This window comes from Schistocerca americana, chromosome 1, assembly GCF_021461395.2.
Source record: "Schistocerca americana isolate TAMUIC-IGC-003095 chromosome 1, iqSchAmer2.1, whole genome shotgun sequence".
In the NCBI taxonomy this organism is placed as follows: domain Eukaryota; kingdom Metazoa; phylum Arthropoda; class Insecta; order Orthoptera; family Acrididae; genus Schistocerca; species Schistocerca americana.
The window spans coordinates 348,943,624-348,959,912 of record NC_060119.1 but is presented as its reverse complement, the minus strand read 5'-3'; the positions used below and the strand labels follow the sequence as shown (position 1 = coordinate 348,959,912).

The 16,289-nt window shown below is 40.3% G+C and overlaps 1 protein-coding gene across 2 annotated transcripts in view; it reads right to left on the bottom strand.

The window, feature by feature from the left end:
• The window catches only part of LOC124599534 (A-kinase anchor protein 10, mitochondrial), a 118,507-nt gene that overhangs the window by 6,124 nt on the left and 96,094 nt on the right, over window positions 1-16,289 (bottom strand). For both annotated transcript variants that reach the window (XM_047136086.1, XM_047136085.1), the window contains exons 9-10: window positions 10,649-10,725; window positions 10,275-10,327 (exon numbers count right to left, since the gene is read on the bottom strand). In XM_047136086.1, coding sequence (XP_046992042.1) covers window positions 10,275-10,327; window positions 10,649-10,725 — 130 coding nt within the window. The remainder of the gene's footprint in view (window positions 1-10,274; window positions 10,328-10,648; window positions 10,726-16,289) is intronic.

The following is a 16,289-nucleotide window of genomic DNA, read 5'->3' as shown; positions in this document are numbered from 1 at the left end:
AGCTAAATTTCATACACGGCAACATATAGTGAAACATGCACCAAATGTAAAATCATAGCTACAAACTTTTTGAATTTTGCGCAGTGTCATACTTAAGGGGATATATCACAATACATATGACCATTAGCGAGATGATGGGCACTTCACCACAAAGTTGACATACAATGCTACGAGTAACACAAAAATCAAATATTTTTACTGAATAGTTTCGGTAAAATCGTTTGAGAAAGACTACAGGGTGGGCATGCCTCAACTCTCTCAGCACAGAGCATCGTCAACCAGCACATCCAACAAATGTGTATGCGTTTCAATATGTGCAGGACCAGTGCAGTAGGTGTGGAACATGCGCTTTGCACTGTAGTGTCTTGTTGCATCACGCGTGCTATACGCGTCTCAATTTCTGCTTATCCTCAGGGTTGCCTTCTGTTTACTTCCTGATTTGGATGGAACAAACTGAAAACACAACTTCACTTAAATAAGTCTTTGCCAATAATGCAATTAAAACTGGCCTTGCTGATTTCAAATTACCCCAATATCAACCTTGGGCACATACAAGGTACGATCACAAAGTAATGGGAATTTTTGTTTTTCTCAAAGAATCTTTATTTATTCATCAACATCAACTTTATCCCCTTCAAAGCAATCCCCCTCAGATATAATGCACTTGTGCCAGCACTTTTTCCAATCTTGGAAGCACTTCTGGAACTCATTTTTTGTAATGGTGTTCAGCTCCTTCAGTGATTCTGTTTTTATCTCATCAATGGTGGCAAAACAAATTCCCTTCATGGTTCTCTTCTGTCTCAGGAATAGAAAGAAATTTCAAGGGGGCCATGTCTGGTCAATAAAGTGGCTGAGGCAACATAGCGGTTTTGTTTTTTTGCCAAAAAACCACAAACAAGCATTGAGGCATAAGCGGGAGCATTATTATGATACAATTTCCACAAGTGGTTTTCCGGAAATGCTGGTCATTTTCTTCTAACTGCTTCATGCAAGTGGCAAATGACTTCCAAGTAGTATTCCTTACTGATCTTAAGACTATAAAGCAGGAACTCATTATGCACTCTCTCAGTGCAATCGAAGAAAACAGAGAAAAGTGCCTCCTCAGTGATCAAATTTGTCGAATTTTTTTCGGTCTTGGTTCCATATATTCATGTTTCATGACCTGTTATAATGATCTTTAGAAGTTCTCAATCACTGTCGACTTCTCTGAGCGATATCTACACAATGCCATTTTTGGCTAACATTCAATATTAGAATAACATCCAAGTGATGTGCCGAACTGTAAAGTCACATGTCCAAAGAATATTAAACCGTAATTTGCATGTGGTGAATGTAGTCCAAGATTGAAGCATTCATGAAAGTTAAATTTTTTTTCCAAATCTCACGCTTGATTTATATTTCAATAATAGCTTTCAACGAAGGATATAATAAACAAATAATGACATCTCAACCCCGCGTGCTTAATGAAGTCCACCCAACTGATCATCAAATAATGCTAATGACAAAAAAAATCCGCAACTGGAAAGGAGAGAAATATTATTAATAAAGCAAACAAGCAAGGGAGCTCACATCCTCCATCAACGTTTTTCAAAATTCTGTGCTAAACTTTGCATTTATATGTTGCTCCATGGCACTACGACAAGTCTATTACACTCATTATGTCTCAACAGCCAAAGCACACAAATTTGCTACAAATTAGTGTGTTTGATACCATGTGAGATTTCTTGGCATGCCTTTTCTTGCACACACTGCTGAAACACATTTCCCATAAGTGAGTGGTTCATTCATTAAACTTTTTATAAACACGCCATGTATGATAAATTTGAGAGGTTATTGAAATACTGAAGTCTCATAATTGTGTAAGAAAAAGTAAGGACAAAAAAAATTGTATCCTGGGAGAATGACATGATGGAAAGAATAAAACAGATGAAGGATTTATAGACTTATGCAAGCACGTAATCAAAATATATTAAACAGGGAACATTAATTTAGGAAGACTGGGATAAACCGAAAGTTTAAACTATGGTAAGATAGTTTCAAGTACCATTTACGGCATTGCTCAGAACACAAGGTGCAGATTAGGACTCCAATCATGGTCTAATAATGACAAAAGAAATAATAATTAAGAGAAGAAACACACAGTGCAGTGGGACACAGACAAGTTAAGAGACTGACTCAAAACCCTCAGATTCTGTCGCCACTGGCAAAGTTGAATCCTTGATAGTAAGATGGGCACTCTAGCCATACCATACAGATGGCATGAATGTGGCCAAAACACCTTATCTTTGGAAAATATGGAACTTTAGAGACTATATTGTGAAGGTATATACGAACATGTAGCTCCCTGTATATGGCAACTGCATAAGCAGTCAGTACTCAGACTGAAAAAAATTACAAAATTTAATTTTAGAAGATATAACCACAAATTAAATGGTTCTTCCCCCTCAGTCAGGTTGTTTAACAAGTGGGTTGGAGACCACTTATTGGGAGAATGTTACCTGATTGAGGCCCAATATGAAATGCAGACTTCATTGAGGCCCAACTGTTTCATTTGTGCACATTTGCCTATCCCACTGAGCAATTATTTTACACGATTCCTTTTTTGACTCACTGTTCATCACGCAGTTCTTCTGTGAACCAATTTTATGTTCCTGCTTTACACGAGTGAAACTATAGAATAAATGAAACTCTTGACATGAATCAAATGGACATTTCACCTCATCAAAAATGAACAAAAAATAATAATAGAGGTTGAAGAAACGAATTAAAATATGTGCCATGGTTGGAACTTGAACCTGAGTTTCCTGCTTACCCCGTTTTTTCAGCTACTACCATTACCAAAGATAAAGTTGAGACTCATGTGTCTCAAGGAAAATATAACTCCATCAGAACAAAAAATTGTTTATAGCTAACAATATCCTTCATGAAATAAAAATTCATTCAAGTACGTAAAATGCCTATGGTCCACATGGAGTGGCAGTACGGACAGATTCTCCTCTTGGTGCCTTGACTACATTGTGTTGTGTGTCAGATATCTACTGCCATCCTTGAAGGAGAATCACTAATTATGGAGTTGGCATGAAAGAACATCATACTAACATCAAGTTGCAAACTTTAATCTTATTAAAAGAAATCATCAGATACAAAAGAATTATTTCACAGAATGCATATAGAACGGTTGCAGCAGACAAACCAATGGCCATTCACAAGAGGAAGAAGAGGAAGATAAATGGTGATGAATATGTTTTGATTTGGTATAAAGTTGGTAATGATCATAGTAAAATAACTTTGTAAGGAGCTGTAATGTCGTATTATAGACAATAATGATATCTCTTTCATCAGATTATTTGTCAAAACAGAAACACGCTTAGCTTGCCAAAAGCCCAGAAGCGATTATTCTTTGTGTTACGGCACTCAGAGGCACTCTGAAATGCTCACTTGGAGTCTCAGAGTGAAACTATTGAGGTGGGACTCTGCCATGCCCAGTTAACGGCCCAAAGTGGCAGACCTAGTTTTATTGGCTGCCGCCGCCACCAGATTTGTGGTTTTACTTCTGATGATAAGAAGTTGCCTCAAAGTTCCCAGGCTGTTTAAAGTGATGCAACTTCTACTCTCTACTGGTCTGCAAAACAGTTATGGTACAATGTGAAAATAAATTTAGTTTGTTTTTTCTGACATGAAGGGGATGGTCCACCATGAATTTTTTACCACAGTTAACAATCATCACTACCTTGAGCTGTTGAAACTATTTTCTGAGGCACTTCTCAAAAAAAAAGAGAGAAATAAAAAGACTGGGTGTGGTGGTGGAATGACAGCTGTGTAGTGCTGGAATGGGTGGGAACAGGGAAGGGGCTGGATGGGTGCAGACAGTGAGTAACAAAAGTTGAGGCCAGGAGGGTTACAGGAACATATGTTTGTAGGAAAAGTTCCCATCTGCGCAATTCAGAAAAGCTAGTGTTGGTGGAAAAGATCCATATGGCACTGGCTATGAAACAGACAATGACATGAAGAATATCATGTTTGGCAGCATGTTCAGCAACAGGGTGATCCATTTGTTTCTTGGTCACAGTTTGTCGGTGGCCATTCATGTGGACAGACAGCGTGATGGTAGTCATGCCTACATAGAATGCAGCACAGTGGTTGCAGCTTAGCTTGTAGACCACATGACTGGTCTCACAGGTAACCCTGCCTTTGATGGGATAGGTGATGTTAGTGACTGGAATGGAATAGGTGGTGGTGGGAAGATGTGTGGGACAGGTCTGGCATCTAGGTCTGTTGCAGGTGTATGAGCCATGAGGTAAGGGATTGGGAGCAGGGGTTGTGTAAGGATGGACGAGTATATTGTGTAGGTTCAGTGGATGGCGGAATACCACTGTGGGAGGGGTGGGAAAGGATAGTGGGCAGGACGTTTCTCATTTCACGGCACAGTGAGAGGTAATCGAAACCCTGGCAGAGAATGTAATTCAGATGCTCCAGTCCTGGGTGGTACTGAGTTACGAGGGGAATGCTCCCCTGTGGCCGGACGGTGTGACTTTGGGAGATGGTGGGAGACTGGAAAGATAAGGCATGGGAGATTTGTTTCTGCACAAGGTTGGGAAGATAATTACGGTCAGTGAAGGCTTCAGTGAGACCTTCGGTATATTTCGAGGTGGCAGCTGTCAACTTGGAGGTATTGCTGGTAATTAGTATGTTTGATATGGATGGAGGTACTTACGTAGCCATCTTTGAGGTAGAGGTCAACATTTAGGAAGGTGGCTAGTTGGGTTGAGTAGGACCAGATGAGGCAAATGGGGAAAAAGTAGTTGAGGTTCTGGAGGAATGTGGATAGAGTGTCCTCACCTTCGATCCAGATAGCAAAGATGTCATCAATGAACCTGAACCACATGAGGGGTTTAGTATTCTGGGTTATTAGGAAGGATTCCTCTAGATGGACCATGAATAGGTTGGCACAGGATGGTGCTATGCTGGTGCCCATAGCAGTACCCAGGACTTGTTTGTAGGTAATGCCTTCAAAGGAGAAGTAATTGTTGGTGAGCATGTAGTTGGTCAGGGAGACTAGGAAGGAGGTGGTTGGTTTGGAATCTGTTGGATGTTGGGAAAGGTAGTGTTCAATTGTGGTAAGGTCATGGCATTTGGCATGTTAGTGTACAGAGAGGTGGCGTCAATAGTGACAAGCAGGGCACCGTGTGGTAAACGGACAGGAAATGCCAAGAGTCAGTGGAGGAAATGGTTAGTATCTTTTATAAAGGAGGGTAGGTTTCAGGTACTCAGTTGAAGGTGTTGGTCTGGGAGAGCAGAAAGTCTCTCAGTGGAGGCACAGTAACCGGCCACAGTGGGGCGTCCTGGGTGGTTAAGTTTATGGACTTTAGGAAGCATGTTGTAAGGCGAGGAGGGAAATGGACTCCATGGAGGGGTTCTGGGATGAGCCCAAGGATTTTAGTAGTGACTGGAGATCCTGCTGTATCACTGGAATGGGGTCACTGTGGCAAGGTTGGCAGGTGAAAGTACCTGACGGCTGGCAGAGTCCTTCTGCTCGGTAATGCTTGCAGATCAAAACAACAGTGGTGGAGCCTTTGTCTGCAGGTAGAATTATAAGGTCAGGACCAGTTTTTAAATGATGGACTGTGGTTCTTTCTGTGGATGTGAAGTTAGTTTGCATGTTGGGGGATTTAGGGAATGATGGTGAGGCAAGGTTCGAGGTTAAGAAATTCTGTAAAGTTAACAGGGGGTGGTTTGGGGGCAGTGGTAGTGGTTCATGGTTGGGTGGAGGAGTGAACTGAGTCAGGCAAGGTTCACTATTGGTCTTTGGCTGAGAATGATTGGTAGGGTTAGTGGCAGAAAAGGGTTTCCACTGTAGGGGCTGACAGAAGGTCTTTAAGAAGTCCTGCATGATTGAATTTGTGGGTGGGGCAAAAGGTGAGCCCTTTGGAAAGGACTGATATTTCTGTAGGGCTAAGGCATCTGAAGGAAAGGTTCATGACTGTGTTGTGGATCTGTTTAGGTTCTGGATTCTGTGTGGTGGTGGAAGGGAGTTTTGGAGGGTGAGATAAGTGTAGTAGGTCTGCGAGACAGGGTCTGTCAGCTATGAGGGGACGTGGGGGAGGTTTGGAGGTTGTTGTAGAGGAGGTGGACAGTGGTACTCCAAGGTGGGAGTAGGAAGTGAGCAGGGTGGAGAGGTTTTTGAGGTGGCATTGAGCATGTTGCTGAAGTTCCTGCAGGGCAGAAGTTTCAATGTGTGTTATGGGTTCCAGAATTTTGGACTGAATAGCAAGAGAATTTTTCAGATGGAGAGAAGGTACTGCAAGGAGGTTTGGGCTTGGTTAATAAGGTTTTGCAGGACTATGTTGGTGAGGGCTAAGGACTGGCGGAATCTGAACATGTGGACAATGACCTCCACATGTTCAGATTCTGGAACGACCCTAATCTTGTGTATAGCCAGTAGTGGATTGAAATAACCTATTTGTTCAGTCTGTAGCATGTGACATTTCATTCTGGAAATCATTAGGGAATTCAATATTCCGAGATCCTCAGTGTCAAGTATCTGTCAAGAATATCAAATTTCAGGCATTGCTTCTCACAATGGACAATGCAGTGGCTAATGGCCTTACGTAACGATCTGCAGCAGTGGCGTTTGCTTAGAGTTGTCAGTGCTCACAGACAAGCAACAACACATGAAATAACTACAGAAACCAATGTGGGATGTAAAACCAATCTATCCATTAGGAAAGTGCAGCGCAATTTGGCATTAATGGGCTACGGTAGCAGACATCCAATGTGAATGCCTTTGCTAACAGCTTGACATTGCCTGCAGTGCCTCTCCTGGGCTCTTGAACATAGAGGTTGGATCCAGATGACTAGAAAACTATGGCCCAATCAGATGAGTCCCAATTTCAGTTGGTAAGGGCTGATGGTAGGGTTTGAGTGTGGCGCAGATTCCAGGAAGCCATGGACCAAGCAGGTGGTGGCTTCATAATGGCGTAGGCTGTGTCTATGTGGTATCGACTGGGTCACCTCATTCAGTTGAACTGATCTTGAACTGGTCACTGACTGGAAATGGTTATGTTCGGTTACTTGGAGACTATTTGTAACCATTCAGGGACATCATGATTCCAAATAACAACAGAAGTTTTATGAATGAGAATGCATCATGTCACTGAGCCACACCTGCTCCCGATTGGTCAAGATTTTCTGGACAATCGAGTGAATGATTTGGCCATGCTGAATCCCATAGAACATTTATGGGCCACAATCAGGATGTCAGTTTGTGAATGAAATCCTGCATCAGTAAAACTTTTGGAAATATGGATGGCTTTTAGAGGCATCATGGCTCAATATTTCTACAGGGGACTTTCAATAACCTGCTGAGTCTATGTCACACTGAGTTGCTCACTATACCAAGCAAAAGGTGGTCCAACAAGATATTAGGAGATACCCCATGACTTTTATCACCGCAGTGTAGTAGATAATGTCAGAAGCCCCATGAGGCTGTTTGCAACCAATGCCACTTTCTATATGAGGCTAAATGACAGAAATTAGGAAAATGGAGGAAGATAGGAAAATGGAGGAAGACCACCAGAGTATCAACAATGGGTGCAGAAAGGGAAAAAAAGCACGCCACTCCATTTTTCAAGAGCAGTCATCTGATAGATGCACAGAATTATTATTAATAATAATGTCGTATGGTTCAACGACCTGATACAAATCTTTCAATTGGATATCAGTTTGGGGATTTATACGTTCCTGTGCCAATGGCACCCAGTGTTCCCATACGGTCTCTAAGTACAAACCGAGCCTGACAATGCTCAAATTTGGCGATTCAGCAAGAGCCTACGTACGAGGCAAGATCAGTTGTTGTAACCAATGGCACCCGAAACCATCACACCTGGTATTTGTCCGCTATGCCACTCCACAATGCAGCCCTCCAGGTTGTGCTCACCATGGTACTGCCCAACACATATGCAGCCATCACTTTAGGACACGTTGAAGCAGGACTCATCCAAAAAGATTACAGGTTGCCACTCAGCAACCCCAGTGAAGGTGTTCACGTGCCCAGTCCAGTTGGAGGAGCTTGTGGTCTCTGGACAATGGAAGTCGACATAATGGCATGCGTGCAACCAGTCTAACCTGCAGCAGATGGCGACGAACCGTCGATGCAGACAAGTTCATACCTTATCGGATTACCTTTCATTCAGAAGGCTGTTGCATGCAGCGACTGTTATATTGACTTGTAAATAATACATTTCAGCTATCAGTCGTCCTTTTTTAATTTTATTGGCAGATCTAGATTTCAGCTAGAAACTAGCCATGCATTACACGCATTGATAAAAAATGATGGTGCATTGAGAATAGCTAATTTCTAGCTGAAATCTAGATCTGCCAATAAAATTTAAAAAGGACGACTGATAGCTGAAATCTATTATTTACAAGTTCATACTTGTTGCTGTGCTCCAGCGATGACACTGTACGGTCCGTAATGGCCATGCGGACAAGATGACGGTCATCCCGTACTGAGGTCATGTTTCGTGGTCCAGTTCCCACTCATCGCTGCGCACAACCTTCCTGTATCCACTGCTTCCACACACGCATCACTGTCATAGCAGCATGCCCTGTGCAAGCCGAAATGTCACGGTATGACAACCCCGATCATTCTGCCCCATTCAAACTCGCTCACATGCCAATATGGCTCCCTTAGACGTCAACGAGACATACTGGCACTCACTGTATTGTTTCCACCTTGTGTGACAGTTCTGCACTGACTACACCAGGCGCAACACTGACCCTGTCGGACCGACACAAGAGAGCTCTGATCGGCCTACATGTACCCCATCTCGCTGCAAAACATATCATGTATTGCTTGCACACCCATCGCCACTTCCATCAAGTGTGGCGCTATTCGGGTAATTCCTTCTTGGTGTAGCACTTTCCACAAATGGCAGTGTACTTTAATATACTGCATATACATAACTGTTTGATTATGCTATTGGTAATAAAGTAATGAAAACAGTAACAACCATGAAATACCTAGGAGTAACTATTCAGAGTGACCTAAGATGGAATGACTGCATAAAACTAACAGTGGGGAAAATCCAAGAACAAGTGGGCTTTGAGTGTGAATGTAGAACACTGGACTACTTGCAACTCATGAATAAAATATGGCAATATGTATGAAGTATGACTGTGTCTGCAATACTAACAGCCACTGAATAATAAAGCAACCTATGTTAGTATCCAGAGGAGTACGTCATGACTGCCACAGCTTCTACCAAACTTTGTCAGGTTACTGGCGAATTCAGAATTGAAAGAATGATCAATCAAGAAGACTCTGTAGCACTGATACTATTATCTACAATCCTGGAGGAAATTTTCACCTCCTTAAACTGCAACACAAAGAGGAGAATGTGTGTTAATTAACCTATGTTTCACTGATGAAAATGTTACTGTTTACTTCTAATTCATGTAAACTCCAAAAATGAATGGCAGAACTTAATAGAGTAAGTATGGATGAAAGCATGAAGATCTATTACAATAAAACATCATGTACAACAAACCCACTGAAAAGACAACTGCATGAATGGCGAATGAGATCACATAATCAGTTTATGATTTAGGCCAGTAGAAGACAATAACTGAATGGACAGCAAAATAAATATAACAGAAGACCAGACGTATCCTAGAGTGTCTTCACTCTCCAAAGCAAAACATCTGATGCATGTGAAAGCAAAAAGTGGCAATAAGTATTATATTATCAGTTTTGCATTACAGCAGCAAGATACAGAGTTTCTATGAAACGGGTGGGAGAAGAAACCATAACTTTCAAAAAGTAAATGTTGTTCAGGAAGATGAAGAGGTTTTTTTCTGTATGTGGAACTTCCAGGGGACACAAAAATACAAACAAGTGGATGAGGAACCACGCATTGGAAAACTGATGAGTATGACGTCCAACCAGGCAAATGAGCTATAGTTGGACCAAGACAGTTCTATATTGGACTCAAAAGACATAATAAAATGCTTCAGTGGATGTGAAATGGATGACAACAACAACAATGATGATAATGTCAATAACTGACATGACAAAATAAATATTTTCATTTCCACATACTACATTTAAAATGTTACAAACAGTAGCCATAATAAAGATTAAAAAAAAAAAAAACATTTATGAGGTACTCCTTACAATTAACTAAGGGTGTGTAACCGTTAAGAACAGAAGTTAAACTTGACACAAAATATATTTGCAGTGTTCACTGTTTGCATAAAGTGCACAATAATCATACCTTATCTTCTTCCATGTTGACTAGTTTTTTAACAACACGAGTCAGGCGAGATTCTGGAAGGACAAAATAATGACATTAATAAATGAACTAATGAAACAGAATGGAAGAACACAGGAAGAAAGAAAAATGAACGGTGGCTTAGCAATACTAACAGATATACGAAATGTTGTAACTTTATCAGAATATCCTCACAAAAAGTCAACATTTTTGTACTACTCCAGAGGTGAGTGCATTCTAAACAAAGTTCATGATTAGAAGAACATTTTCGTTCCTTAAATTAGCTGCACTACCTTCATTCTAACTTATTCAGTCAACAAAAGACATAAAAACTATCATCAAACTGCAAGCAACACCAAATTTCATCTATGTCGTACCTTCTTTTCTATCTGGTTCTGGTTCAACATCACTTTCATATCGACCCAAAACTGTGATTCGCCCAAAAGAAAGGTCCCTGAAATGCATGGAAACAAAGTTTTTAACAATGTGTCCAAAATGAACATAACAAAGAGCTTATAATTTGCACAATTTAAAGATATGTATTCTGTTTTCATTGTAATCATGACCAGTGTCATAAATATTATAGCTCTCTTTCTTACATCTCAGTTTACATAACTGAAAGAGGGAAATGAAAGAGAGTGAATGGTAACACACAGTACACAGAGATAACTTAGTAGTACCACAGGCTACAAAATTACCTTAGCAAAGTAATTCATAGCTGTACTAACTAACCATCTCATGAATCATGCCGTACGTTAATTTATGTTTCTGGCATATGGCTATGTTTTTCTAAATATAAATAACATTAAGTAGATTTAACAACAAAATGCAACAAAGATTTTATTTTTCTCAACAGTTCTACTTAGCAATCTAATTTGCTTTTTATTTTACACTCTGTTGATGTAACTTCACTGATTCCACATCATTAAGATTTATTGGAAAATGATCCATGCAACAAGAAACTAACTAATAACTAAATAAATAAATAACTTGTAGATAAGAACTAGTTACACAACACAGAAGGATGTAGCTGCAAGTCATTAAGTGGTGTAGACTGATTTGAGGACTCCAAGAGCGTAACTGTTGGAACTCTGTGATCAAGTAATTGATAATTACAAGCACAATCTTCAAGAGACCACAAAAGAAAACAACATGAATGGATAGTAACTGCTAACCTTAGATTCCAGATCAACTACACAATTACTCACATAACAGAGAAACCATGTACTTGAAGCACAGAACAAAGTTTGGATGGTATCATAAGATATGTATAACAAGCACAGGGTGAAGTTCAAGAAAATACTAAAAAACCATGAGTAGAATATGTATGGTCTGAAGCATAGAGAAAGCAAATAAATCTTCAATGAAATAACAGCAGTGACAGATATGCTAAAACTATTGCCAAAAAATCTTGACTAATGAGATGAGGTGCTGAATCTGAGGAGACAAGGAATAGTTTAAAAAACTGAATTACAAGGAAGCTTATAAGAGAATACAAAAATCACTTTACTGGTAAGGTGGTTATTTTTATAATGGTTATTTTTATATTCCATAATGCATGTAAATTAGTAATTCTTACCCACCCCCTTTTATATATTAAATACACAGAAATTCTTCTGTGGAATAAGAGGAGTTGTCAAGGAGAAACTGTTACAGGGGTTTCAAATTTAACTATGCTCTCAGACATTTTATACCATTTAGTAAGTGATGAAAAATGACAGTGGCAGCATTGTGCATCCGTATTTAATTATTCATTTATTTATTTATTTATTATTTTGCTAAAGACAACCTTAATGTAGAATAATAAATGTCATTTTTTACTTCTGGTATAGCATGAGGAGCAGTCAAATGAAAACATCCACCACAATGAGACTATGGAATGGTTCAAACTCAAAAGTTATCACCATACGCATTCAAACATTTACCTCACTGGAAAATGAGATGACCAATTCCCGTTTCATAGAACGCAGTTAGCTGCTGACTGCTCCACAACTGTAATCACTCTTGCACTTCCTCGTCTGACTGAAAGTGACATCCATGAATGTCTTCCTTCAAGTCACCAAAGACTTGAAAATCGCCTGGTGAAAGATCCAAGCTGTATGGAGGGTGTTGCAGTGTATCTCAACCAAATCACTAAAGCGTAGACTTCATCCAATTGTCAGTGTGGGGACGGGCGATATTGTGCAACAGGATGATTCCGTCCAACAGTCCGAGGGCAAATGGTAAAGCCAACAGTGGAAATATCCCACATGTCCCCACCAAAGAAATCCATAGCTGTTCACACAAATTCCAGTAAAGTCACGATTACATCCTTCTTTGACTTCAGGGGGCCTCTGCTGCTCTGCTCATCAAGCTCCTCTAGCGGGGAACAACAATCAATGTCCAGAGTTACAAAAACATTTTGCAGAAACTGCAACACGCAATAAAGTCAAAACACCTAGGAATGTTGGGAAGAGTTATTGTGTTGCATGATAAAGCCTGCCACTACATTGTCAATCAAACAAAGACTACATTTCAGTGATTTGGTTGGGAAACACTGAACCATCCTCCACACAACCCAAATCTTTCACCATGATCTTCACATCTCTTGTAAACTGGAGAAATGACATGCATGGACATCAGTTGCAGTCAGACGAGGAAGTGCAAGAGTGGGTGTGGTTTGTGGATCCATCAACAGTTGAGCGCATTCTACAAGACAAGCACTGATCATCTCACCTCCCAGTGTAATAGTTGTCTTTAACACATGAGGTGATTACTTTTGAATGGAATCGTTCCATGGTCCCGTTGTGGTGGATGTTCGGTTTTCATTTGACTGCCCTTATAATTATGTACTTCACAGTTCATTTTGAACTGTAATACATTATTTACAACAAACTTCAGGAGGAATGAATATGTTGTGAAGCAGTAGTCGAAATGGCTAATTCCTTAAACAAATGTCTAACAGATGGTCATTGGTGAACACCACATATTATTCTTACATCAGCTTTTTGAGCACTGAAAACTTTCTTTCTTAAATCTGAATTGCCCCAGATCATCATTGAAGGAAAACACGCAAAGTATGTTTTCTTGGTGATTTGTCTGTTCCTGAGATTTGCAATGATTTAAAGCGCAAATGTGGTCGAAATGAACTGTAATAGGAGTACAAAAATGTGTTCTTGCTATTTCCACCTAGAATTTTGAAGTTTACACCCTAGTTACTATTCCCTCCCCAGGTGCGCAGAATCGAATTATTCTGTCTCTTAGAAACTGACAGTCTGACCACTTGCAGAACACCACTCAATAATAGTTTTAAGAACGTTATTTGTAATTTCTTCTGTTGCTCTATGTATCTACATTTCCATCTACATTGATATTCTGCAATCCACCTTATTGTGCACGGCAGAGGATACCCTATACCATCACTAGTCATTTTCTTTCCTGTTCCACACACGAACAGAACAAGGGAAAAACAACGAGCTATATGCCTCTGTATGAGCCTTAATTTCTTTTATCTTACCTTTGTGGTTCTTATTCACAATGTACATTGGAGGCAACAGAACTGTTCTGCAATCAGCTTCAAACGCTGCTTCTCAACATTTCCTCAATAGTATTCCTTGAAAATAATGTCGCCTTCCCTACACGGATTCCCATTTGAGTTCCCAAAGTATCTGTCTGACACTTGCATTGTTTGAACCTACCAGTAACAAATCTAGCAGCCCGCCTCTGAATTGCTTTGATCTCTTCCTTTAATCTGACCTGGTACGGAACCCAACACTTGAGCAATACTTAAGAATAGATCGCACTAGTCTCCAACATGTGGTCTCCTTCGCAGATGAATCGCACTTTCCTACAATTCTCCCAGTAAACTGAAGTTGATAATTCGCCTTTCCTACCACAACCCTCACATGCTCATTCCATTTCATATCGCTTTGTAACATTGTGCACAAATATTTAAAAAACTTGACTGTGTCAAGCAGAACACTAGTAATACTGTAACTTAACATTACAGGTTTGTTCTTCCTACTTATCCACATTAACTTACATTTTTCCACATTTAGAGCTAGCTGCCATTCACCACAACTAAAAATTTGGTCTAAGGCATCTTTTATCTTCCTACAGTCACTCAACTCTGACTCATTACTGTACACCATAGCAACATCAGCAAACAACCACAGATTGCTGCTCAACCTTCCACAAAATCACTGATGTATACAGAGAATAATAAAGGTCCTATTACATTCCCCGGGGCACTCCTGGCGATATCCTAGTCTCCGATGAGCAGTCAACATCAAGTTCTATTACTTAACAAGTCCTCGAACCACTCCTATTTCTGTAAACCTGTTCCATGTGCTTGTACCTTCTTTAATAGCCCACAATGGGGCGCTTTCTGGAAATCTACAAAAATGGAATCTGCCTCTTGTTCTTCTTTCATACTTCACAGCAGATCATTGAGAAAAGTGCAAACTGAGTTTCACACGAATGATAGTTTCTAAAACCATGCAGATTCGTGGACATCAGCTTCTTGGTCTCAAGAAAATTTATTATATTTCAATTGAGAATATGTTCAAGGATTCTGCAGTAAACCAGTGTCAGGGATATTGGTCTGTAATTTTACAGGTCTGTTCTTTCACCCTTCTTGTATAGAGGAATCACCTGCACTTTTTCCATTTGCTTTGTACTTTGCACTGAGTGAAAGATTAACAATAAATGCAAGCTAAGTAAGGGGCCCATGCCATAGAGTGCTCTCTGAAAAACTGAATTGGGATTCAATCCAGACTTGGTGACTTGTTTGTTTCCAACTCCTATAGTTGTTTCTCTACGCAGGGATGATACAGTGGTGTGTTCGATGGTCAAATGACGATGATGATGATGATGATGATGATGATGATGTCCCATACACCGAGAAGTGTAGGGGACGATACGGGAGACCTGCACCGCCGTACTAGGCAAGGTCCTAGTGGAGGTGGTTTGCCATTGCCTTCCTCCGACCCTAATGGGGATGAATGATGACGATGAAGACGACACAACAACTCCCAGTCATCTTGAGGCAGGAAAAATCCTTGACACACAGCCAGGAATCGAACCCGAGACCCCCATGTGCGGCAAGCGAGAACGCTACCACAAGACCACAAGAAAATGATGATATGTTTGAACAACTCTCTTGCATGACTGATTTCTTGAAAATGGCATTTAAAATTTGGGTGTTAATTTTGCTATCTTCAACTGCCACACCAGACTGGTCGAAAAGTGAATGGATTCTTCAACTGCCACACCAGACTGGTCGAAAAGTGAATGGATTCTTCAACTGCCACATCAGACTGGTTGACAAGTGAATGGACAGAAGCCTTAGACCTACTTAGGAATTTTACATAGGAGCAGAATTTTCTCCTTGATGGTGGTAGTAGTTGTATGCTTCGCATATAGATATTTCCACAGACACATGAATTTATACTAACCTTTCCTTGCAGTCATTTTTGTGTTCTCTTTTGAACCAAGAGTGCAGCAGCCTCTGCTTCCTCAGCAGTTTCCGAATCTTGTTATTAAATCATGGTGATATTTTCCGTCCTTAATCCTCTCACTACACACATAACTCTACAGTCCATGATTTACAATCTCCTTCAGCTTTGCCCATAATTCCTCTACGTCCATCTCACTTGCACTACGTGATGTCAGATCATTGTTTAAGTGAGATGCTAACAACTACTTATCTGCTCTTCCTAACAGAATCTCTCTCCTAGCCATCCTAACTGATTTATTAACTTTCAAACCACTGTTGCTATAATGATATCATGATCACTAAACCCCTTTTCTAAACTGATGTTGTCGATAAGATCCGGTCTACTTGTAGCTACAAGTTCTAAGATATTTCCACTGTGTATGGGCTGCCAAACTAGCTGCTCAAGACAATTTTCAGAAAACATGTTCAAAAGCACTTCACACAATTGTGTGTCTGTACCTCCTGCAATGAATCCCTAGACATCCCAATCTATATACTCTGTAGGTGACCTCCAACTAGCAATGCATGATCTGGGTATTTAC